Source organism: Rhincodon typus, chromosome 7, assembly GCF_021869965.1.
Source record: "Rhincodon typus isolate 14 chromosome 7, sRhiTyp1.1, whole genome shotgun sequence".
In the NCBI taxonomy this organism is placed as follows: Eukaryota; Metazoa; Chordata; class Chondrichthyes; order Orectolobiformes; family Rhincodontidae; genus Rhincodon; species Rhincodon typus.
Genome location: NC_063338.1, coordinates 41286189 through 41312967, shown reverse-complemented (window position 1 = coordinate 41312967; position 26779 = coordinate 41286189). Strand labels below are relative to the sequence as shown.

General features: G+C 39.1%; 1 protein-coding gene across 1 annotated transcript in view; it reads left to right on the top strand.

Moving 5' to 3' along the window:
• agps (alkylglycerone phosphate synthase) overlaps positions 1-26779 on the top strand; it is a 198260-nt gene that overhangs the window by 15788 nt on the left and 155693 nt on the right. The window contains exons 6-7 of the mRNA XM_048598842.1: positions 11600-11679; positions 25496-25576. Of these exons, the coding sequence (XP_048454799.1) occupies positions 11600-11679; positions 25496-25576 (161 nt within the window). The remainder of the gene's footprint in view (positions 1-11599; positions 11680-25495; positions 25577-26779) is intronic.

Below are 26779 nucleotides of genomic sequence, written 5' to 3'. Positions count from 1 at the left end.
TGTCTTATCTATTCAGTTATACTTATTTCTCAATCAAACCCATTTTTCTAACTAGATATTGTTACAGTATGATGTTCAGTTGATCCACATTTGGAGATAATGATGTTCTCATGGTATTCCTGGTCTTGTCCTCAGTAGAGATCGTGGAGACAGAAGGTTTTGATGAAGAATACTTGGAGTTGCTACAGCGCACAATGTAAATGTTATGCATTGCAGCCACTGTGCACTTTTCAATATTGAGGTGGATACTGAGTCCAGTTCTTCACATTTGAGGACTATGTTGTGTGGCACCATCAGCACGCTACACAGGACAGACTTCAAATAGATTTAACAACTAAACTGGGCATCCATGAGGTGTTGTGGGCCATCAGCGATAGAATTGTATTCAGTCACAATTGATACCCTCATGGCCGCACAAATAACTTGAGTTGAGATCAAAAGTAGTTAAACAGAGTGTGGTAGGGAATACCAGGAATAGCTCCAGGCATATTGGAAATGAGATCAGGGTTACTTATATGCCAACCAGCTGAAGCAACATGCAGTTGACAAAGCCAAACAATCCTACAACTAAGGGCTCAGATGTAAACTTCTGCAGTTCTGTCACAGCCAATCAGAAAAATGGTGGACAACCAAAAAGGTACCAGGAAGAGTAGGCTCCTAAATATCCCCATCCTGCTGAAGGCCTCATCAGTGAAAAAGATTTGGCTGAAACATTTGCATCCATATTTAGCCTGCAATGGTCGTGAATTATACGTTAGCCTTTTCCTGAGGTCCCCAGCGTTTAAAATGCCAGTCTTCAGCAATTTGATTCACTCTGCTTGATTTCAAGAAACAGATGAACGTACTGAATACTGCAACAGCTGTAAATCTTAGCAACATTCCAGCAATAGGACTGACATTGTGCTGCTGACCTGGCTGCATCCCTCAGCAAACTTTCCAAGATGGCTACTATACTCATATCGCTCTGATGATATATAAAATTGGCCAGGTTTGTCTTGCTGACAAAAAGGAGGACAAATCCAACCTAACCAATTATTTCCCTACTCTTGACCATGAGCAATATGGAGAGGGTACTCAACAGTGCTAGTAAGTGACAGTTATAAAGGACTAACTTGGCCACTTACACTCAGTTTGAGTTCTGCCAGGGCCATTTAGCTCCTGACCTTATTACAGCCTCGATTCATACATCTACAAAAGAGTTGAATTTCAGAGATGAGGAGAGAGTCCCGCCCGTTATATCAAGGCAGCAGTTGACACATGTTTGGTATCGTGGAGCCTTAGCAAAACTGAAGTCAATGGGAATCTGGGGAGGGGACACCACTTTAGGAGATCTTTGGGGAAGTATCCTTGGCCCAGTCTGCAGCTGCTATACCAATGACCTGTCCTCCTTCATGAGGATAGAAATCAGGATGTTCTCTCCGCAGTTATCATTTTATCAAATGTTTAGCATTTGTAACTGAACAACAATACCCCCTCTGAGTATTTCTTCAGTGTGTGGATCTCTGAGGCCCATGCGCAGCAGCAACTTTTAAAACCAGAAGTCACAGTGCCGGCATACTGATCAGCTGTGCATGGAACCTCTGAGTGCTGCACAGCCATGCAGCTTAGAGGGAATACTACACCCATGTACTGAACCAGTCTGTGCCCATATTCAGCAAGACCTGGCCAGTAGCCAGGTTTGGGCTGATAGGTGGCAAATAACATTTGTGCTACCCAAGGGCTGGCCAATGACCATCATCAATTAGAGCGACTGTAACCATCACCCATTGATGTTCAGTGGCATTAGTGAGTCTGCCAGTGTCAACGTGCTGGATGTTGCCATTGAGCAGAAACTGAACTGTATCACCATATAAATGTGGTAACCAGAAATGGCCAAAGTCTAGGGATTCTGCAACAGATAACTTACCATCTGACTCCCCAAAGCCTGTGCACTTCGACAAGACACAAGTCAGAAGTGTGGTGAAATACTGTCTACTTGCCTGGATGGCTGAATGACCTACTTCTGCTCCTACATTTTATGGTCTTTATAGGTGCAATTTCAAAAGCATTCAAGAAGCTTGACTGTATGCAGGCCAAAGTGATCCCATTTGATTGTCACTCTATCCACTTCAACATTTGCTGCTTAGATTAATGCAGAGTGGTCGTGGTGTATACCATCTATTCGATGCACTGTAGTAACTCATCAGTCCTCCTCCTACACACCTTCCAATCCTGTGACCTCAACTACCTGAATTGACAAGTATAGCAGATCCATGGGAGCACCACTACCTGCAAATTTCCCTCCATGCCACTCCCCATCCTGAGTTGAAAGTAGATTACCATGCCTTCACTGTTACTGGGTTGACGTCCTGGAACTCCCTTCCTTAATAGCAGTGAGTATTCCTATACGATAAGGAGCTCGGTACAATATGGCAACTTACCACCTCCTCTTCAGGGCTATTAGGAATGGGCAATAAATGTTGACCTACTCAGTGATGTCCATATCCCTTGAACATTTCAAAAAAAATACTAGAAGTGGCTCAATCAAGTAGATTGTTCAGATTTGGATGGTGTCAGTCTACTTGAGTGCTGCAACTGCACCCATCCAAGTCAATGGCTTTCCATGCTGCCATGTTTTTAGATTAGTAAGTTTAAATGATACAGCAGCTTTCAAGTATGAGGAAGTGAGCCATTTGTTGCAATATGTCATGTGTGCTTGTGGCCATGTTTTACTGACGCCATTGAAGGTCAGGGATGTGGTTCTGTCTTGCTGGAAATGTTTGTTGCCTAGCACTTCAGCCCAACTTGCCATCCACCCATTAATCTAATAGAAATATCAACCCAACTCTTGTTGCATCATTGTCTGAGGCATTTTCACTGAAGCTGTCGTACTGTATTAAGGTCATTGAATCAGTTGAAGATAGTTAGGAGTTTGATGGATTCCAGCAATGATATTATGAAACTTTGGTTATTGACTGAAAACCATGACATTCATCTTACATGTCAGGTATTACTACTGTCGTAATATAGCTTTTTTGCAGTTGAACTCTGCATCAATATTGAGACAGCTACACTTGTCTCTCCTCTGGCATTTGTCTTGTGTCCATTTCTGAATGAAGTCTGATGTAAGTGGCTGAGTAGGATCTAAACTTTGTTGGCAAACAGGCTGTTGGAGTTTTGAGTTGGCAACGTTATTCACTACTTTCTTGTAAAAGCAGGCCATTATTTATATTGTACCTTTCACAACCTCAAGATATTCCTAAGTTCTGTACAGTTCAGAAAGTACTTTTGAAATGTAGTTTCAATGTAGGAACCATTATTTAACTGGCTACCATTTCACCTGGATTTGGTGAATCTACAGGCTTTATTTTAATCAGTTTGGTTTTTGGACCATTTGGGTCAGCCCATCGCCTTTTGATGATTATCTGCATAAACTTATTTTGCCTCACTAGATTGGCATCTTGTTTTGATGTACGCTGGCTTCTGCTCCATATATGCCTTTGTAAATTTTCTCATTGAAGCAAAGGTGATTTCCTGGTTTGAGAGATCTGGAGGAGTGAAGGGTGGCAGCCCAGGAGGTAGTAGACTGTGGTAGCTCATAATTCTACTGATATTCCCAGATGTTTGTAGAATGCTTTGCTTTTTTTTTGGATTGTTTTACCTGTGATTTAGTGTGATGGTGCCACATGACTGAGGGAGTGAGATCTGACTTCTGAACATTTTAAAAAAAAAAAAAAAAAGAAACTTAATTCTTGAGGACTATGTAGTGGTCACTTCTACCTGATTTGAGTACTGAGTAAAGTTATTGCTTGTTAACTTTCATCACCTGATGTATGTCCACTCTCATATCTTAGAGGTTTTAGAGCATCTTGTGTTGAGTCACTGGTGGGTGATAGTACTGGCTGTTTCTTGATGATGAACACTAAATTTTCCGTAGTTTGTTTTGTGCCTTCTCTATGTTGCCAACTTTTGTTTATCATGGAGGAATGCTGATGTCAGAAGCAGTAACAATCATAACTGGCAAAATTCTTTTGGCATTTTGATCTGAATTTATGGGAATCCAGAGTTGGTATTTTTGTCTCTCCACTTTCACACCTATCTAACTATATGCCAGAAAGCATCCATTCTTGTAGTTTGTCTTGGTGTTAGAATGCAATAAAACTGAGGGATAGTGATTTATCAGTCTGAAGTTGGCAAACACTCATTAAAACAATCACTTGATCACCCCTCCCAATGAAATTAATCTCGACTGGTGGACAAGTTACCAAGTTAACTATCTGCTGAGAAGGGTTTTAATGAATATGTAAATGAGCATCTGAGGTAAGTTGTGATGTCATTGTGACCTCAATTGAGTTAGTGTTCTACAAAGAAGTTGTACTCTATACAGCTTGGAGCATGTTGCTCTATAGCCTTTTCAGTTAGTGTATCAACAAACAGTTTAATGGTTATTGAAAAGTTTGGCCTGAATTTGTACAAGGACACAACGACCCTGTACAAGAACGTGAAGCACTCTCTACAGCATGTACTACAACAATAAGTTTACTTCTCTATAACAGATGAAGATGACAGCAATGAAGAGTATGAGCATGCCTTTCATTTGTCATGTTAACTTGAATCTGTTCTGCCATTGCTCTAGCACATTGGGTTCAAATCCTATAATTTCCTCTCTTGATTATTATGAAAACTTGATCACAAGACCTTTCAACAAGTTAAGGAGGGACAGTGCCATCACCCGGGCTAGGACAAAAGGGTAATAAATGCAGCTTTATTAACGTACGTTTGTGAGTAACTGAGATGAGAATTTTCCTCACTGAGAGTGGTGAATCTTTGGAATTCTCTACCCCAGAAGTGCAGTAATTGAGTGCATTTAGGACAGAAGTCAAGGTTTGTCAAAAGAGGGGGTAAAAAGCATCCATGGCTAAACAAGGAAGTTAAAGATAACATAAAGGCAAGAAATAGCATATTGCAAATGTCGGAGGATAAGGACATTTTTAAAAACCAGTGGAGAGTTATTTTTAAAAACCTTAGTTATGAAACACAACGAGCAAAAGCTTCCAAAAGTTGAAAAGAAAGTTTCTAAAGTGAATGTTGGTCCCTTAGAGGATGAGACTGGGGAGTTAATGGGACAGAGACAGAAACTAAATCAATATTTTGCCTCCATTTTCATGGAGGATACTGAAGCAACCCCAGTAGTAGCAGGTAATGCAGAGGTTATAGAAAAGGTGCAACTTAATATGATTGCTGTCACTAGGGGAAAAAATAATGAGTCAACTATTGTGATTAAAGGCAGACAAGTGTCCCAGATGCGGCTGAACTACATCCTAGGATCTTAAAGGAAGTGGCTGCACAGATGGTAGATGCGTTGGTTATAACATTCCAAAATTCCCCAACTTCTGGAAAGGTTCCAGTGGATTGGAAAAATGCTGACGTAACACCCTGTTCCAGAGGGAAGGGAAGCAAAAATTAGGAAATGTCAGTTACTGTAATTTCTAACTATAGAAACTATAGTTAGTTTGCCATCTGACATTGAGAAATTGTTAGAATCCATTTTTAAGGAAGTAGTAACAAGACATTTGGAAAGTCAAAACTGGCAATCCATCAGAATCGGTATGGTTTTATGAAGCGTAACTCAAGTTTGACTAATTTCCTAGAATTCTTGAAAGGCATACAAGCAAAGTGGATAAAGGGGTTTCTGTAGATGTAGTATATTTAGATTTTCAGAAGGCATTTGATAAGGTGCCACACAGAAGATTAACACACAAGGTAAGATCACAGTTAGAATTTAGAATTAATTTTGTCACGTGTACTCAAGTATAGGAATGCATGAGTACAGTGAAAAGTGTACAAAGTTGCCATTCTCTGGTGCCATCTTCGTTACTTATAAATGGGCCTTTTTCTGCTTAGCAAGCTGTAATTAGTGGGGCCACAGGGTTCAGCCCTTGGGCCCCAATTCATTAAAATTCATATTAATAATTTGGATGCAGGGATGGAATGAAATATAGCCAGGTTTGCAGATGATATTACAAAAGGTGGGAGAAAAAGTTGCAATAAACAAATAAGAAATTTACAAATGGATATGGATAGGGTAGATGAATGGATGAAAATTTGGCAAATGGAATAAAGTTGAAACGTAAGAGGTTATCTCATATGGTCAGAAGAATAAAAAGGTAACTTATTATCTAAATGGAGAGAAATTTCTAAATGTTTTGGTGTAAAGGTATTTGGGTGTCCTCGTGCATGGATCACAAAGCAGGTACGGCAGTTCATAAAGAGGGCAAATAGAATTTTAGCATTTATTGCGAAAGGAATACTGTATAAAATTGGGAAAGTGTTGTAATTGTAGAAAAACCTTACTGTGACAGCGTTTGGAGTACTGTATATGATTTTGGTCATCTTCCTTGCAGAAAGATGCAATAGCTTTAGAGGTAGTTCAGAGAAGATTCACCAGATTAATCCTGGAAATGAAATGTTTGTCTTTATGAAGAGCGAATGAGCAGTTCAGGCCTATACTTACAAGAATTAATAAGAATGAGAGATGACCTAGTTGAGATATATAAGATGCTAATGAGTATTTACAAAGTAGACAGAGTGGATGTTTCAACTTGTGAGTAATCATGAATGAAGGATCATAGTTTTAGGTGGAATGTCAGATTGAAAACAGAGATGGGAAGGAATGACTTTTCTCAAGGGGTTCTGAATCTGAGGAATTCACTACCCAGAGTGCGGTGAATGCTGTGATACCAAATATATTTGAGAAAATAGACAGATTTTTAATTAGTAATGAGTTAGAGTTATGGGGTACGGGCAGGAAAGTGAAATTGAAGCAGAGATGAGATCAGTCATTATTGTACTAATTGTGGAGAAGAGTCGAGGTGCTAAATTGCCGACTCCTTCTAGTCTTTACGTTGTCATTTCTGGATTCTAACGAAATCAAGCGATATGTTGGGTTTGCACAGCCAAGTACCATTTGAGGTAGATAATCAGCTATGATTTAATTGTACAACAGAGCAGACTTGGGGGTTGAATGGCCTGCGCCTGTTCTTATGTTCCGATGAATACATCCTGACATTGAGAGCAAAAAGTAGGACTTCTGATTATCAACTTGAGTGGAAAAAAGGAGTGGAATGGTGCTTCATGCTTCAGGAACTAGAGTTTCACTCCATTGATTTGTTGATTAAATGTAATTTCAATAATTTTCAGTAACTGCAGATTAAACAAGAAATCTGACTACATAGTTTATTGGGTGGTTTCTTGAACTGTTTGTACTTATGCAAAATATTGCACACTATGTTTTAGTTACTGTAATCTTTCTGCTTTTATGATGTTATATTCTCCATAGCTTTTTTAAAAATTCCAGAAGAAAAAAATACAAAATCTAGCTCTGGATGTTTGTAAATGTACAGATCCAATTCAAATTCCCACTGACCCACACCATGTAAGTTAGGTCCAACCGTAAACTAGAAATAATGTTTTTAGTCTGTGCATGTGAGCTTTAGCTGACTTTTTTTTTTAAGAAAAGACTTCCAGCTACAGATTAGTTATTAAAATATCGATATTTCATCTCTGGTGTATGATAGGAATTGTGTTGTATGAATAATCTGAAGTTAATTTCAAATTAGTGAACCTGTGTTTTAAACTAAAAATTGGCCCTTCGACTATAGTTACTGGAAATTGCTATTTTCTAAACCTTTGCTTAAGACTGGGTAACATTGCAAAAGTTGGCAAGTGTACGCTTTGGAGAGATTTTGAGTAAAACCTGGAGTTGTGAGCCCCAGTAACAAGGGAGCTTTGCTTTTCTGCTACTGATATTGAAAGCAAACTTGAGTATGCACCAGTGAGCCACAAAGATTTTAAACGGAAAGATAGCTTGTTTAGAAGTCAGCAAATAGAGTAGCACTGTCTGCCCTATGGAGTTAGCTATTTTAGACAATAGCAACAAAAAAGGCAATAGATTTCCAAAAGAAATGTGGGTTTATAGCATCTGTCTTTATTACTGATTTTTATTGTCTTTATTACAATTGATTATATTGGAAGCTGACTTGTTGTCAGAACTCCTTAAAATTGTGCACTCTTGAGGGAGTACTCTTTACCAGGGGAGAACAAAAAAAAATTTTTGAGAAAGAAAACTATGCTCTTGTTTCAACGAATAACATTTACATTTTGTTTTGAAATGCATCCAAGGTTCACCTTCCTAAGTTTTTAAAGTCCCAATCAAAAATGCTGAGTTCAAATTTATACAAAATTGGTACTGATCTGTTTTGTGTCTCTGCTGGACATTGAAGTAACCAGTCTGCTTCCTGCAGGCAATTTAGAATCTGTTTCTCGTTAACTGTTGGAAGTTTTGGCTTGTATATTTTGTTAACTCTTCCATGTTACAAAACTAGTTACGGTTGGCTTATTCAAGTGCCATACCCATGAATCATTGTGATGTGTGGAAGGGTAATATCTAACTTGTTTTTTTTTCAAATATCGTTCTTTTGGCTACGATTGAAACTGTTGCTGGTTTGTCTCTGTGCCCCTCAAATTATTTGATATGAAGATAGAAATCTTAACATTCTGTTTCATTTCTGCTGATGCACATTAGGTTGGCTCTACCTATGATTATTGTTATGCGTATTAAACTTTTTCACCGGTTTAGATTCATGGAGGTATGACAGTTTGCTTGCATGACTTGACTGCAGGACTGTTGGAATATTTGTGTCTCAACCAGTTAGATATAGATTTGAGTTTAAAGTTACCTAACAATCAGACTAACGTGCCATGACAGCAAATTTGCTAATAGAAGAATCTACAAGCAGCAGCAGCAACATTCAGGCTCAGTACACCCAAGACTGTTTTATTTTGGTGATCAGTTAGTATAATGATGTGCAAAGAAGTGTAGAACTGACAAAAATAAAAGAACTTTAGCTCATCACTGAATAATACCCAAACCTAAAGGCATACATAGGAACTAACAGACTCCCACCTCACTGACCAATCCCCACCACTCCTTACCTGCACTCACCTATCACCATCTCACTTACCTTCACCAGCTCCACCCCTCCTCTATTTATATCTGAAGAAGAGTCCCGACCCGAAACGTCATCTTTCCTGCTTCTCTGATGCTGCCTGGCCTGCTGTGTTCCTCCAGCTCCACACTGTGTTATCCCACAAAATATTGCTGCCCAACTAGTATGTTGGTTGCTGCAATATTTCTTTGAATACAGGATTTCTTGTTATTCTTTTGCTAAAGTCTCAAAATTCAAATGTCTCCCTTTGGAAAAAAATTCATAAAGCTGTCCATTTACAAGCACTGATGAAGGAGTATAAATGCTGTCAAGAGTCTAGTTTTGTGATGTGTATATTATCATAGAATATGAAAGTCATCTCCTAATTTGGAACAGGAAGGTTTTACACCAGATCAGTTCAGTATAAATAAAGCAATAATAAGTAAGCTAACTTCTTGGCATCTGCCTTTTATAATTTCAGCATCTGTCATAGCTGGTTAGCCAGTTTCTTCTATCAGTCTTGTTCATGACAGAGTCTTTGCTTACTATTCAAATTTGGTAGCAATTTTACAGCTGCTTCCTTGAGTCTAGGTTTGTGCATGCCCATTGGAACTAGGCTGCCTGTAGAAATTCTGGAGGATATTGACTTCTGTAGAGTCAATTCTCATGTATTCATTTAATTCATGTGATAGCTTTTCCAACATGTTTTAATTCAGATCTGGTGTGTCTAAATTTTTAAGCACAAAATGATTTTGGAATAATGGCTCATCAAATACTTGTCATCACCATTTTAAACATAACCAATTCCATAATCTCAATCACCCATCTCATGCTGTCCCCATCCTATTCATCTAATACCATGCTGATCCCTCACTTACCATTGCTATTCCTCCTATCAATACATCCCATCCCTCATAGACACATTCTCTCAATTAGGGTAATTTTGTTGTTGAGTTTTCCCTACCTTCTGCTTTTATTTTTTCTTCAGTTTTTGGCAGCTGAATGTACATCATGACCTTCAAATGCCTCTGTCCACAGCAGATAATTGCTATCAAATAAACTGACTAAACAAAATAGTCTGGACAGACAGAATTATTATAGATGAATTAACTGATATTATTTGAAATTATATACTTTTAATGATGTTTATGCTGCTGTGACTGTTTTTCAAACTAGGATAGAACTTCATAGCTGAAGTAATTGCGATTAAACTAATGATATTGGATATTTTGTTTAATAGAAATCTGTAGGTATTTCATTGCTTGGGCTTGAATGAAAGTGTGCAAAAGGAATCAACGATTGGTAATCTACCTTTTATTTTGCACTAAAAAGCAAAATTTAGTTAAAACCTAGCCAGGACGCATTATATCTCTCTGACATTACACACTCTGGAATTTTCAGAAAATCTTGCAAGCAAGCATGTCTAGGATTAATGCAGTATCACAATTACAAAGAAATATAATTTCTTGCAGAATTCTACTACTACAACTCTCCCAAGTCAGTTGGGGTAGTAGAAACATTGCTCTTTCTAGCATTCCTGGGTTAGGCAGGGAGAAAATTGATCACGTTTCTCATTCCTCCATATTCAGTGACTCTGGATGAAAAGATGCCTGTATAGATATCAGGGTAGGACTCTGCTGTAAAGACTTTATTGACATATAAGTAACGACTGTTTGGTTTCACAGGCTTCTCATCTATTCTACAGCAAAATAGAGTTTTGTGTTCAGCTGCATGTCTTCAACATAGAAAGCAATCATCATGTTCAAGCAGCCCCAAGTCAGCACACAGAAATTCATAGTTAAGAACTTTTCTTTACCTTCTGATAATGAATACTCATTATCTTTTCCCATAGGCAAATGCCATTAGTTAATGCTCACCAAGAGTTGAGACTTGGCACTCTTAAATATAAGCATGCGGCCCTGCTGACATTAAACCAGCCCAAAATTATGCAATTTAATATGATAAAGAACATTATTAGTAGATACTCTGTATTCTGGATGTTGATTTACAAAATTCTCTGGTCAGATGAAAAACAGCCCTTTTATAATGGAACCAAATCTTTGTCTCCCTCTATTTATTTTGGGAGACTACGCTACATCTTCAAAGTAAAATGGGGTGGTAAGAGTGTGGGATAACCAGCTTACGTATCTGTAGAATTGCCAGTGGAGTTCCTGAAATCTTTTGCTCCTTGTTTTGGCAAAACTGTTTTGTTTTCACTGTTGCTGCATAGAGATGGGTAGCTTCAGAATGGTGATTGACTAAGGCTCACTGACTAGCACATTTTGGTCTTCTAACACCCACTACATTTGTGCTCAAATAATGTTGTTTTGAGTTGAATGTTATAGACTGACATAAATTGACAATCCACTGTCTTTCACCTACTTCAAAGCATTTGTTTTTGTGGTGATTTTTACTAAATGTTGAATAATGCCAATATTTTGCGTTTATCAGATGTAATTCAACCTGCAGTTCTGTCAACACTTTCCTAATATTATCACAGTCTGAATGGCAGTCCATGTCCTGCTGAGTACATCTGTGCTGAGTTGTCTGGAGACCATCAGTGTTAAGTGTTTGTAAAACAAAGAAAAGCAAAACCACTATAAAATCAGTCATTTAATTTCCTTTACTTGCAGGAGGGACAAGTGTTTCCGATGCTTTGGAGTGTCCCACAGATGAAAAACGAACCATACTTTCTTTGGATACTTCACAGATGGTATGTAATAAAGATTTTAGAGAAAGACTCCTGATGGTAATAAATGTAAAAATTTAATTTAAACCTTTCCAAGTCCAACTCTCTTGTCATTGCTTATTTTAACCAAAGCATCCACAAGGAGCTTTGTACCTTCTACATGTATTTAAAAACATTTCTTGTATTCTGTGGGAAGTGATTAAAGATATTCAGTTGATTATGAAGTTTGACTTTTATATTGGATTATGCTGGTTTATTTGAGTTTTTCTTATGCAGCGTTTTAATTTGAGATATATAGGGGTTTAACAGATTTGCCTTCTCATTTTTGTTGTTTTAGTTAAGATTATCCTTCCAAGTACCAGTTTAAAGGAAATACATACCTTTGAGAAAAAATGGGTGCTTGTTGGTTCTTTCCTCGTATTCAAAGCATCAATATGCTTTATATAGCACAAGAAATTAAGTAGTAATAAAATGTTAAGTATTATGTTAAATGTTAAATTTATTATACATCTTAAATTGTCCTTATACATTGATCATGAAGGGAGTCATGTGGTATTCCTTGTTTGAAGGTTTGTTCCCATAAAGAAAACCTTGCGTTAATATTGTACCTTTCATGACCACTGGTTGATGCACAGCACTTCCCAGCAGTGAAGTACATGTTAGGTGTGGTCTCTGTTATAATGTGGAAAATGTGGCAGCCACTTTGCACACAGCACGTTCTGACAAACTGATATGTGATAATGACCAAATAATGATTTTGTAATGTTAGTTCATCGATAAATATTGGCCAGGACACGAGAGAGAACTCCTGAGATTTTCCAGATAAAACCATTGGATCATTTATGTTCACCCAAGGGAAGGACATAGGGCTTTGACTTCATGACTTCTGCAAAAAGTGGAATCTCTGCCAATGTAGCGTTCCCTCGGCACAGCACCGGAATGTCAGCCTTGATTGTCGTATGGATAAGTCCTGGTGGTGCTCGAACCACAACTGTCTCTGGCAAAAGTTCTATGAACTGAAATAGCTTTGTATATTACAGAGTATTGCATTTGAAATTGTTTTGAGTGAGGAATTTGTTTACATGCTAAAACTAAATTGAGCACACTAATTTGTTGGACACAACAGGAAAATGCCACTGATTTTTAGAGCCTTTCCTGATTCATTCAAGCACATTTTAGCTCCAGTAGGTGCCCTAGCCCTGAGAAGACGTTGATGCAAAACTGCATTAAGCTTGTCCTCCAATATTTCAGATTTTGCCAGCTTAAAATCATTTATTAAACTAATGTCATGTATTGTTTTAAGTTGATGAATTTTAATTTGTTATAGAATTCCAAACAAGAATCATGTTTTTAACTTTCTTAAAAAAAAAAAATCAAAATAATTTGATCTGCTTCATCACTTAACTTGGGAAAACCCCCTTGCCTAGATTGATTATAGCCCATAAAAGGGTTAAGGTAGTTGAACGTGCTTTTCTTAAATAATTGTCTTTTAGAAATGCTTAAACTGCTCCCAGAATGCTGTCACTTTTACATTCCAACCCATAAATCTTTTTTTCTTTTGAAAGCATCCAGCATGCGATGCAGTTTGGTGCACAGTTTCCAAAGTTAATTAAACAACCTGAAATGTACAGCAGGGTCACACATTCCCTGTCTGAAATGTCAGAGTATACAAATGAAGACTAGCATCTTGTGTTTCTGTAACTTGTAACAGAGGCAATCTACATGAGCAGAAATTCTCCTTAAATGGGAGCATTTGAGTGAAAAATTTTGATTTTTAAAATGAAGAAATTAGCCCAGTCTCATTCTTGAGGAAAACTCTTCCACTGCTTTCCAATATAAGTTGAAATGGAGTGGTAGAAATTATTTTAGTTACATCCACAATTTTGTTTTGTATAGACAGTGAAAATGGAGTTCCCGTAAATGGGTCACATTCTTAAACAACTTTCTTTGTGTTTCAGATATTTTTTTCTGAGTTAAAGAATTGTCATTAATTATTCTATTGACCACTGGAGATCAAATGGCATGTTCACCATTTTTGTCCAATTCTTAAAAAGTGCAAATCAGGTCACTGCACAAGGCTAAAGTAGAAAACTATATTCATTGACCGAATAATGCAATCAAAACATATTGGTACTGTAAAATGTTTTAACACCATTCCTAAAAATAAAAACAATCTTTTGAACTTTGTCTCTCTCACAGTTTGTAAAAAAAAAAATCTGGCTGGATCTTTGGATGCAAGCTTCTGATGTGAATTTCCAATGTGCTCAGTTTAAATATCCAGCACAACAAAAGTTGAGTAACCCGAGTAGTGATTCACACTGTTGGAATTCTTTTACGTTCAACATGAAATGAAACACATCCTACATGCTGCGAAGTGAGGGTTTTGATATCTGGATATTGCCGGCTTGCTCCAAACAATTTCCCTTCTGGTTTAGTCCCTAGATTAATTTTGGCAATTACATGGTCTGTCAGATTGGATAAGTTAATGTTTCAAATGGTTCTGGCTAGAAACAACATTGTTTCAACTTGATTTCTGAACAAATGTACAGGGACAAATGATAAATATCTATCCTGACGCTGTTTTCTCATTGAAAACATTTGGCAGCCAGTTAGGAGTGCAGGAGATCATTGGTACTGAAATCATAGGATTTTTGCCATGATACAGCTCATTTAAAATCTTAAAATACAGAATTCAGAAATGTATGTATTTTTGCCAAGTTTCAGAAAAGTCTAAAATATTTGACGTAATTTTTGAGACGAGAAGTTCTAAATTAGCAGTTTTATTTCTTAGACATTGCTATTCGGCTGTAGTTCTGGAACCATTTTTTTTCAATTTGATTATCATTAATTATAGTCCTTTGATTGGAACCAGGCAATAAATTGTCCATAAGGTGGATTAGTTTCATGTGGAACTCTGTAATTCCATATTAGAGTTGTCGTCATCAGCAATTTGGTTTGAGATGCTAGAAATCGAGCATTCTCCACTGTATTTAAGAGTTTATTGAGAGACAACTTGTTTCATGTGGCTCACATTTCTATTGGTTTACTCATCTATTGATTGACAGTAGAAATGTTTGGGAACAAGTGAATGTCCAGTCTGCATTAGGGAATCATTGCACTTGTTGCTGCACCCAAAGGCAATGTAGGTTATTTTAGTATCCTGTTAGCTTGGTTACAGTTGCACAATAAAATAATTTATCTTCAGAATGGTTTTTAAGCCAAGGATATGATCATATACCAGCTTCCAAAATGAATTTGTTTGTTTGCACATCCTAATAGTCACCGGTTTTATTGATTCTGAAAGGTGTGCCTCTAGAATTTCTGCATTATCAAAGCATTTTGCACATTCTCCGAGTGTCTGGTGGGTTTCCTCCGGGTGCTTCAGGTTCCTCCCACAGTCCAAAGATGTGCAGGTTAGGTGGATTGGCCATGCTAAATTGTCCATAGGGATGTGTAGATTGGGTGTGTTATAAGGGGATGGGTCTGGGTGGGATGTTCCAAGGGTTGGTGTGGACTTGTTGGGCCGAAGGACCTGTTTCCACACTGTAGGGATTCTATGTCTATTTAAATCATGTCATGTTTTTTCAAAATTCCATTGAGTAATATGCTGTGTGCACAGTGTTGTTTTACAGTTGCACTTTAAATCTTTCAAATACAAATTAGGTCTGTTTTCTCTAGAATTTGGAAGATTAAGAAATGATCTGATCTGATTGAAGTCTTCAAGATTTTAATGGAAAAGCCAAGTTAGCTAAAGAGAAACTATTTCCACTGGTTGAGGATTCTAGAACTAGGGGGCATAGTCTGAGAATTAAGGCTCGACCTTTCAGGAGAGATGTTAGGAAGCTTTTCTACACACAAAATGATGGTAAGCATTTGGAACTCTCTTCCAAAATGGCAATGGATGCTGGATCAGTTATTAATCTAAAATCTAAGGTAGATAAATTTTTGTTAAGCAAAGGTATTATGGGATATGGGCCAAAGGCTAGCATATGCAGTTAGGTCACGGATCAGCCATATTTGATTGAAAGGTGGAGCAAGCTTTGAGGGGCAGAATGGCCAACTCCTGTACCTATGTTTCTCTCTCTACTTCACTGGGCAACAGCTTCAACTTTTCATTGCCTACGTGCTGAAGGAAACTGTTTTTCCCTAAGCATTGTATACCTGAGTTTAGATTGTGGTGTAATTTGACTACTTTGAAATTTATACCTACAGTTGATCTTTTTTGCTGTACTTCCAGTCTTCCATCTAAAATATGAAAAATAACCTTTTCTGGTTATTTGAGATCTGCCATTACTTATGGGCGGCTCAGTGGTTCAGTGGTTAGCACTGCTGCCTCGCAGCACTAGGGAGTTGGGATCGAGTCCACCCTCGGGCGACTGTCTGTGGAGTTTGCACATTCTCCCCATGTCTGCGTGGGTTTCCTCCGGGTGCTCCGGTTTCCTCCCACGGTCCAAAGATGTGCAGGCTAGGTGGATTGGTCGTGTTAAATTGCCCACAGTGTTCAGGGATGTGCAGATTAGGTGGGTTATAGGGGGATGGGTCTGGGTAGGATGCTCCGAGGGTCGGTGTGGACTTGTTGGGCCGAAGGGCCTGTTTCCACACTGTAGGGATTCTATTGCACCTTATGCCTCTGACTCATTACCACATTATCCAGATTCTTCACAAGCTTCCAGAAAATGTCCATTAACCTTTATCTTCAGATTGTTGTGATTTGCATTTTGAGCTAATTACTTTCACTAAATATTCTATAACATTTCAATTCACAAATTCTGTTCTATACTTCTGCACATGACTGGTATCTTTTTAACCACTAATCTTCATTTGGGCAGCTAAAGTACAGAACCCTTTTTTTGGAAGAAATGACAAGACAAATTGGTCACTGTGCTGGGGACTTGCAACATGAGCAAAAAGATAATGGCTTTCAAGCATATGGATCCTTCAGTTTGACTGTGTTCTGCTGATACATATATCAATCACCTACAGATTGCCTTTAGGTTTTGTTACATTGACACATCTGGAAATGCAGCAAAAGACCTTTGATCTGTCTGATTGCTTGTGTCAGCTCCTAACTGCAGGGCATTAGAGGTCTTTGGTCTGCTGGGTGAAAGTGCTGCGACCAGACAGCATGGTGGAGTCATGAGGTCTGTCAGTACTCTTTGGGTGGGGGGTGGCTTACAGGAAAGCAAGGCAGGGATAGTGGGGAGGTCTAGTACCAGGTACTAGCAACGGAAGGAGGAATGGGGTTGGAGCACAGGACACAGCTATTTCTGATTTATAAAGTGTGAAAGCATTAAAACTACCAATCTAGTGATAATTATGTTAATAAATTTGAGTGCTCACCTCCATATATAAGTTATTAAAGCTAATCAGAATGCATTTTGTTTTAAGTTTATAGACGCACTTGTAAAAATTAAACCAAAAATCATTGTTCTGTGGTGTAAAGCTTGGTTAGACGCATTAAATGAAAATGAACAGAAATCCAAAATTGTGTATTTGCAAATTTGCAAAATTTGCAATTTTCTCAAAATCTAAGCAAAGCGTACTTCACATGAAAGTAATCGTGGTTTTGATTTGGCAAATCCTGTTCAAAACTGTATCAATAGAAATCATTTTCTGAAGTACTATAAGGGTTGAGAGGTTGAAAGCACAAGTGAAGAATAAAAGATTTGCTAAGCCATAACGTAGGAGAAAAATGAAATTGGTTATGGTTAATGTAACAAATTGTTAGACAGTGAAAGAGACGAATCAGAATTGTGTATCGAGTAACTGATTAACTGGCTGTTTATTCTGCAGTGAGCCTGCACTATTGTAGAGAAGAAAGAAAATTTAAAGGAGCAACATCCCGTTAAGTTTTTGTGAAGTATTGGCCTAGAACTCTGGCATGCCTTGTTAGACTTCATCCACGCATCATGTAGTTGAAACTTTTGCACTACAAAGTACTCGATGCAACCTGCTTGGCGTTTTACATGTCTGAGACCTGGTAAAGGATGGAATCAGTATATTTCCTCAACCAGTGAGATTTCATGATTGTGAAAGGAATGGCAAGCAAATGGGGTGATTTAGTCAAATCAAGTGTAGAAAGAAACTAGCTGGGAATGAGATTTAGTGAAGAGACAAAAGTAAGCTTTTTGCTACCTACATGCTTGCAGTTTAAGTTGTTTCCTTCCTGGGTGGCGTGGCTAAATGGTAGTTAAGTAGCTGCCCTATACTGCATCCGCTGTACCCGGTGTGGTTTCCTCTACATCGGGGAAACCAAGCGGAGACTCGGGGACCGCTTTGCAGAACACCTACGCTCGGTTCGCAACAAACAACTGCACCTCCCAGTCGCGAACCATTTCAACTCCCCCTCCCATTCCTCAGACGACATGTCCATCCTGGGCCTCCTGCAGTGCCACAACGATGCCACCCGAAGGTTGCAGGAACAGCAACTCATATTCCGCTTGGGAACCCTGCAGCCCAATGGTATCAATGTGGATTTCACAAGTTTCAAAATCTCCCCTCCCCCCACCGCATCCCAAAACCAGTCCAACTCGTCCCTTCCTCCCACCTATCCCCTCCTCCCACCTCAAGCCGCACCTCCATCTCCTACCGACCAACCTCATCCCGCCCCCTTGACCTGTCCGTCCTCCCTGGACTGACCTATCCCCTTCCTAACTCCCTACCTACACTCACCTTTACTGGCTCCATCCCCGCCTCTTCGACCTGTTTGTTTCCTCTCCACCTATCCTCTCCTCTATCCCTCTTCTATCCGCCTCCCACTCTCTCCCTATTTATTTCAAAACCCCCTTCCCCTCCCCCTTTTCTGATGAAGGGTCTAGGCCCGAAACGTCAGCCTCTCTGCTCCTATGATGCTGCTTGGCCTGCTGTGTTCATCCAGCCCTGCACCTTGTTGTCTCGGATTCTCCAGCATCTGCAGTTCCTACTATCTCTGCCCTAACTTTGTGTCCAGTTTAATTAAAAATTAATGTGAAGCTGAATAATAACTCATGAAGGGTGATGGCCAGTTGCAATTTTCACCACGATTTGTGGAAACTCTCAACTCGTGGGGCATTTCTTCACCACAAAATGCTTTATGATCTTCACATAAATAATGATTTGTAAAGTTACTTTGGCAAATTTTGAACCAGTGTCTGATTATGGTAGGGGTATCCATTTGTGTGAAACTTTTCACAACATAAAAATTTGTGTTTATAAAGCTTGCACTAATGTACTTGCAGAACAGTAGTGACCAGTAAGGAATATTGAGATCAATAATGTAGAAAACTGATGAAGCTGGAGAACGCTGTTGGATGTTATCTGCCTCTACCATGTGAAGATCACAACAAACATGCGTGGCTGCTAATTTTCAGTTTCTGTAATATTCATCTCTATCTTGTGATGACCACTAAGTTCACACAACTTTATTAATATCCTGCCCTGTCTAAAGGAGGCAAGGGTGAGCATGGTGCCTTTAGAAATCTGTAATTCTTGTTTGCTTCTTCAGTGCAGTGGAAAATCATCTGGGTCCTGGATTTAAGTGAAATGAACTAAGCTTTTGTGCTACGGAGTTTCCAAAAAGTTAATTTGGTAGTTTTTGAGTAACTATTATGGATAAGTTTTTTTTTTAATAAAATGGTCAGACTGGCAGTGCTGCATGTGTACCTCTTGCCCACGTAGTTGAACTGTTTGATGTCAGATCCAATGACTGAAGAGCTTTCAATAAAATGCAATACATTTATTTTCTAAGAAGTGCAATAATTTATAGAATTCTAGATTAGAATGCCACGAAAGTGCCAGAAGAAACAATCCAATTGACAGACTGTAAACTCTCTTTCAAAGCCCAACTTTGCTGGACATGACTGCCATCTAACAAGATACACTTTTATTTTGGTGATATAACTCAGAATTCATGAGCATCCTAGAATTTGGAAGTTCGAGACTTTAGATACAGTTCATTTATACAGACCGTGAAAAGTCAATATTTGTAAGGCAGTAGTGGTGAATATTGTGATGCCCAGAAACAATCCTGACTAGGTCAGATGATATGAGTAGGTTGCACATAGTGAAAATAGCAACAAATGGGAGAACAAGACACAATGTTACATAGATTTTCTAATCAGAGATGGTCTTACACACCACTGGAGCAGGAGAAACTTGAACCTGGGTCTCCTGGTTCAGAGGTAAGGATGCTACCACTGTGCCTCAAGAGTCCTAGACACAATGTTAATATAACTTGCAACACCAGGGATCAGAGTGTGAGGGACACTGGGAGCGTGCCACTATTGGATGACCCGCTGGAGACAATAGCCGAGCGAGTGATGCCATCGCTGGAGTAAAGACCCACCCACTACTGGTGCCAGATGATGGGTGTGTACCAATGATGTTAGTTGTGGGAGAAACCAGGAATGTGCTAATAGATGCGTTTTGAGCCAAGTGCAGTGCACAATTGATTTTACTGTTTAACTGGCATCAGAAGTTAGTGCTTTTTAAAAAATGCTTTGAAGTTCAAGATTCAGTAGAGGCCAAGTTCTAGCAGCCAATCCTGACATATGGAATTAACATTGCCCTTTAAAGAGCCTGCGAATGAATCATTGAAAATTTAGCAAAACCTGGCCAACAAAGTTGATTAAACAACTTAGATGTACAAGGCATATTTAATCACTAGCAATTGAACAGTTTTGATTATTTACCTGTGGCATAAGACAAATCAATGCTCGGGTATTGTAACTTTGAGCTGTAAATGTCCCGAACTTACTTCATCTATGTTGGAGAGAAATTGAACATAAGAACAGAGCAGGTAGTGACCTGGTCTCGTAGCTGAATCAGGGACTTCTGGTTGGGGTAGACCTAGAGCGGGGCTTCTGGTGTTGGCGTGGCAGCGGCAGCGTGGTATGCCTGGAGCAAGTGTGGGTTTGGCATGGGACCCAGTGTTTGTGAGGTGGGCCCAGCAGCAGAGATGGCACCTAAAGAGTGGCAACTCCTACGTTGGTCTGGCGCAGGTGGCATCGGGATGATGGAGGAGGGGTGGCAGTGCAGATGTTGTTGATGAACTGGCTGAGGGCTCAGACTCTTTCAGTTGTATCTTTTATCTGTTTTATTCTAAAACTATCCAAAACTGTGCTGGATTGTGGCGCTGGTTGAAGCTTTTCACTGTATTTTACTGTATTGTTCATTGTAAAATGCAAGTGATAATAAATAAATCATTCATTCAAGAAAAGTTGAATTAAAGAATGAATGGTTTAATTATTGCAAAAATTGAAAGGGTTATGCTTGTGAGAAATTCTCCAGAAAAGTTTAATTTTCCATTTAAAGCATGACATTTTCTGAAGTTAATATTCATTAGTAAATAGTATTATCTCATTTTTGAAAGAGGAAAACCCAAGTAAATTTGAATTTTCACAGAACAACTAGACAACCTCTTATCTGAAATTTGTTTCTGTAGCCATTATGGCCCTTCAAACTCCATTGTCCATTTGAGACTTTGAGCTGATGTGGTTTGATGGAAGCACAATTATCTGTGTCTGCAGGTCACAGGTTCAACCTCCACTTCAGAGCCAAGAGCAAAAGATCTTGACTGACAATCCAGTGCTTGTAATGTTGGAGGTGCCACCTTTCAGATGAAATGTTGGACGCGGGCCTTTTCTACCCTCTTGGATGGATTGTATGGCATTTGTATTTTTGCAAATAGGTTATCCCTACTTGGGCCCTGCCCAATATTTATCCTTCAACTAATATCACTGAAACGTCTTATTTTATTATTGTCACTGTTGTCTGTAGGACCTTGATATTTCCAAATTTTTGCTGTCTTAGAACTAAATTTAAAATATTGGATTAAATATCTGCTTGGAGACTTGGAGACAATGCATCTGTCCATGACAGTATTGGTAAGAGTGACCACTGCACAGTCCTTGTGGAGATGTGCACACTGAGAATACCATCCATTGTGTTATGTGGCTCTATCACCATGCTAAACCAGATTGATGCTCAGTTTTGAGTTGAAATCAATGTTGCAGTGTGATCATCAGCAGAATTGTACTCCATCACAACTTGTAACTTTGTGGCCCAACATATACCCCACTCTACTGTTACCATCAAGCCAGGAGATCAACCCTAGTTCAATGAAGAGTGCAGGAAGGCATGTCAGAGCAGCAGCAGGTGCACTTAAAAGTGAGCTGTCAACTTGATGAAATAACAAAACTGGGCTACCTGGGTGACAAATAGCATGAGCAGCAAGTAGTAGACAGAGATGAGGATTCCAAACCAGCAAATCAGATCCAAGCTCTGCTGTCCTGCTTCATCGTGTCACAAATGGTGTTCGATGGTGAGATAACTCATTGGCAGAGGAGGTTCCACAAATATCCCCATCCTCAATCGTGGGCGAACCCAGCACATCAGCACAAAAAATAAGGTTGAAGCGTTTGCTCAGTCTTTAGCCAGAACATGACACAACATTACAGATGACGGTCTTCTGCCAATTCACTACACTCCACATGATGTCAAGAAATGACAGGAGGCCCTGGATACTGCATAGGCCGTGGGCCCTGACAATAGTATTGAGTGAGGACTTGTGTTCCACAGCTTGCACTCCTAGCTGAACTGTTCCAGTACAGCCACAACACTGGCATCTCCCCAACAATGTGTAAAATTGCCCAGGTATGTCCTGTACTCAAAAAGCAGGAAAAACCTAACACAGCCAATGACTGCCCATTAGTCTATGGCCTCATCTACAAAGTGATGGAAGGTGTTATCAAATAGCATTTGCTTTGCAGAAACCTGCTCAGTGACTCTTGGATTGGATCCTGCCAGGGCCGCTCAGCTCCTGACTTCATTGCAGCCTTGGTTTAAACCTAGGCAAAAGAGCTGCATTCCAAAGGTGAGGTGAAAATGACTGCCCTTGAATTTGAGGTTACATTTGACTGAGTTGGTGTCGAGCCCTAGCAAAACTGAAGTCAATTGGAGAATCAAGGGAAAAATTCGACTGGTTAGATCTGCTATACGAAGGATGCTGTGAAACTTGAAAGGGCTCAGAAAAGATTTGCAAGGATGTTGCCAGGGTTGGAGGATTTGAGCTATACGGAGAGGCTGAATAGGCTGGGGCTATTTTCCCTGGAGCATCGGAGACTGAGGGGTGACCTTGTAGAGGTTTATAAAATCATGAGGAGGGGCATGGATAGGGTGAATATCCAAGGTCTTTTCCCCGGGATGGGGGAAGTCTAAAGCCAGAGAGCGTAGGTTTAAGGTGAGAGGAGAAAGATTTAAAGGGGACCTGACCTAACTTTTTCACACAAGGTAGGGTTAATGGAATGAGCTGCCGGAGGAAGTAGTGGAAGCGGGTACAATAATAACACACAAAAGGCGTCTGGCTGGGTATATCAATAGGAAGGGTTTAGAGGGATATGGGCCAAAAGCTGGCAAGTGGGACTGGATTTATTTAGGATATGACACTTTACCTTCTGTAAAGAAAAATGGTGTGGTTGTTGGTCAGTCATCTCAACTCAAGGACATTTCAGCAGGAATTCCTCTGAATCGTACCGTGAGTCCAACCATCTTCAGCTGCTTCATCTCCAACAGCGCATAACCGAACCATTGCCCTTTGACATTTAATGGCGTTACCATCATTGAATTTTTCACTCAACATCCCGGGTATCATAATTGACCAGAAACTGAATTGGACTAGCCGTACAAGTACCGTGACTAGAAGAGCAGGTCAGAGGCTAGGGATATTGTAGCAAGTATCTTGCCACCTGACTCCCAAAGCCTGACCATCATCAACAAGGCACAAGTTAGGAGTGAGATGGAGTACTACCTATTTGCCTGGATTTTACAGCTCCAACAATATTCAAGAAGGTTGACACTATCCAGGACGTAGCAACCCACTTCATTGGCATCACATCATAAACATTCATTCTCTCCTTCATTGATGCTGACTAGCAATATTGTGTACGTTCACAAGATGCCCTACAAGAATTCACTGAAGCTCCAGGCATGCACCAGAGGAGCCAAACTTCAAAATATATCACCGCTCCTTCAGTGTCGTTGGTTCAATATTCTGGAATCTCTTCTTTTAACCGCATTGTAGGTCTACCTACTCCAAATGAACTGCACAGGTTCAAGAAGGCAACTCACCACCACCTTCCCAAGAGTAGTTAGAGACAAACAATAATTGCTGGCCCAGCCAGTGATGCCCGCGTTCCATGAATGAATTTTAAAAGTACGTAAATAAGAAAGTGAAGTATTTTGAGATAGAAGTAAAAAAAAACTAGAAAGGCAATAAGGTAGTATGAAACTAAATTATCAAGCCAAATATCAACAAAACGTCAAAATATTTTACATGAACATCAAAAAAGTGAAAGTTGTAATGGCAATAAATCCATTATGGAATAGACAAGATAATGCCATGGGTGGTAATAGAGCAATTATTTCACTTTTATTTACCAGGGAGATAGACCAGGTATACATAACCTACAACGATACGATGAGGAATCAGATCTTTGAAAATAAAAAGGGAATGTGTTGAATAACAATGCAAGCCACAGAGGATGAAGCCTTGCTTCCAGGTGGATTACATCCACTTTCTTTAAAATACATTTGTAAAGTACTTCTTTTCTAAAGTAATTTTTGATTTTAAAAATACTGTGTGCTAGTGGATTATTATGGCTAACATAATTCCTTTATTTGAACAGGAGGACAGAAATTGCCTTGGGAATTAGAGACCAGTTGGCTTATCAGAAATACGAAAAATAATGAAGTCCCAGCTAAAGGACCAAATAGAACATTTAGAAAAGAAAAAATAGTGTCAAATAGTCAGTCTGTATTTGAAATGTGAAATGTTTTCTTGATTGATGGATGGATAGATGTAATAAGGGTGGATGTGCATAGGCAGTCTTGTCAGAGTTTGTATTGGGAAGACTCTTTTTGGGACAGCTGTGCTATTGTGACTTCACGATGTCACAAAAACTTTTAAAGAGAGGTGATTTAGTGGGTTCTCAGTTCAGGACTGATTCTTTGAGTAACACTGAAGTTCTTGCAAAATCATAAATCTGCTTTTGCCGTTCAGGTATCAAGCACTGAGTGACATACAACAGTTAAATTCAACTTTTGGGCTCTGATCAAGTTAATGTGTGACTAAGTGTTTCAAATGCAGATATCCAAAGTTTAGCACATGTAATATTAACCACTCTGTGAGGCTTTACCGTGACTAAACCAGTAACAATGATACTAGTTAGACATGAATAAAAGGAATATTCCCAAGTTTGCTTTGTGGTATGTGCTAAGTCTGCTGATCTTGGCCAAAGGTAGTGTTGCAGTTGCTACAGTTAACCCCTATACTCCGATATTGATGAGTGGTTCCTACTCTTGATTGTTTTAATCAGTAGTCCCTGCTGGAAGAATGCTCATTTTAGATCTTGGGTGGGATCAGACATGTCCTGTTCCCACTAAGGAAAATCCATCAGGTTCAGTAATGCCTTTTAGGGAAGGAAACTGCTATCCTGATTGATCAGGCCTACATGTGACTCCAGACAGATAGTGATGTGGTTGACTCTTAACTTTCCTTTCTGAACAATTAAGGACAGGCAATAAATGCTGGTCGAGTCAGCAACATCCTCAGCCCCTGAATGAATAAAAAATTTTGAAAAAAGTCTGCTTAGAATTGCTACAAATGATGAAAAAAATTACTTTTTAAGGTATTGGAGGTTGCCATGCACACATGGAACCTTACCCACTAAGACAAGAACTGTTAAATGTTGTGTATCATATGTAGTTTAATTGCAAGTATTGATAGATGATGCACATGTAAAGAGAGGCTTTTAATGGACCGAAGTAGATGCAATTACTTTGTTTAAATTTCTTACAAAAATAGAATCGAATATTGTGGATTGATGAAAAGAACTTGACAGCTCATGTGGAGTCTGGCATTACTGGGCAAGATCTTGAAAGGCAGGTAAGATAAAATTTGTTCTATGTTTGGCAGCAGTTATGGAATGAAAAGTGATATTAATAAAGCTAGCTTTTTGTGTTCAAACTAAAGGAGTTCTAATTTGGGAAAAGTATATTGCTTTCAAATTTTCTTTTCATAAAATGTGATGCAATATTACAAAACACTTGTGTATTGTTCTTTCTGTGAAGCTGATTTTTCCCTAATGTCTTCACTGACTTTACAGACCATTTAACTATGTTAGGCTTGACAACCAATATTACCTAGCTTGTCTTTACGTTTTTTTTAAAGCCCTATTGCAATATCATTTGCAGGTGATTGAGGAACTGCAGGTAAATGTTGAATTTTGAATGTTTATGTTGCAACCTAGTCATGAAATATTAATGCACGTGTTGCTGCACATGGACGTTTAAAACCAAGTGTCTTGAAATAGAGGTAATATGCAGTAGAAAATATTTGGACGGTGAGTTCAAGGATAGAGTACTAGCTGAGGAAGTGACGAGAGAAGGTAGAATGAGTAGGTTGAGAAGAGAGCGTGATGGTGCTTGAAATAAAGAAAACTTAAAGGCTGAGAAGCCAACAGAAAAGTTGAAAATCTGTGCATGGGCAAATGCAAAAGAAGAAAGGATGAGAGGTTCCCCTATTTGTTACAGATAGATCTCAAAATTATTAAGCTTCCTGATGAGAGGGATGAAATGGTTCCCCTTCATTCGCTTGCCTTTGGTCATGACAAGGTTAATTTAGAAACTGATCCCTTCCCTTGAAAATACCTACCTCCCCAGAACTAAATGAACTTATCTTTCAAAATGAACCAATTTAACCTGAACCTGGCTTTCTTGAGTGAACAATAAGGAAGTTTGTTAATTAAGATTGGCAAGGAATATGATGGGTAGAAGGGTTGGTAGGGTGAGCAGGGCAAGAGTAAAGGTGCCACAGTCCCAGAGGGCCACAGAGTTTCTCTATCGAGAGAGATGGAGAGAGACACAACTGGTGATGGTTTAACCTGAAGATCACCACACCTCCGGTGAGGGGTGACATTGAGAAGCCAGGGCCTTCATGGTAACCTATGGTAATAGACATCACTCTGCATCACAAACACCATCCAGCCATCTGAGCTAAGTGATCTGCAGCACAAGAATGTAAGGAAGTCAAAAATCAACTGAAAGTGCATTAAATATAGACAGGCAGTTCCTGAATTTAAAACAGCTA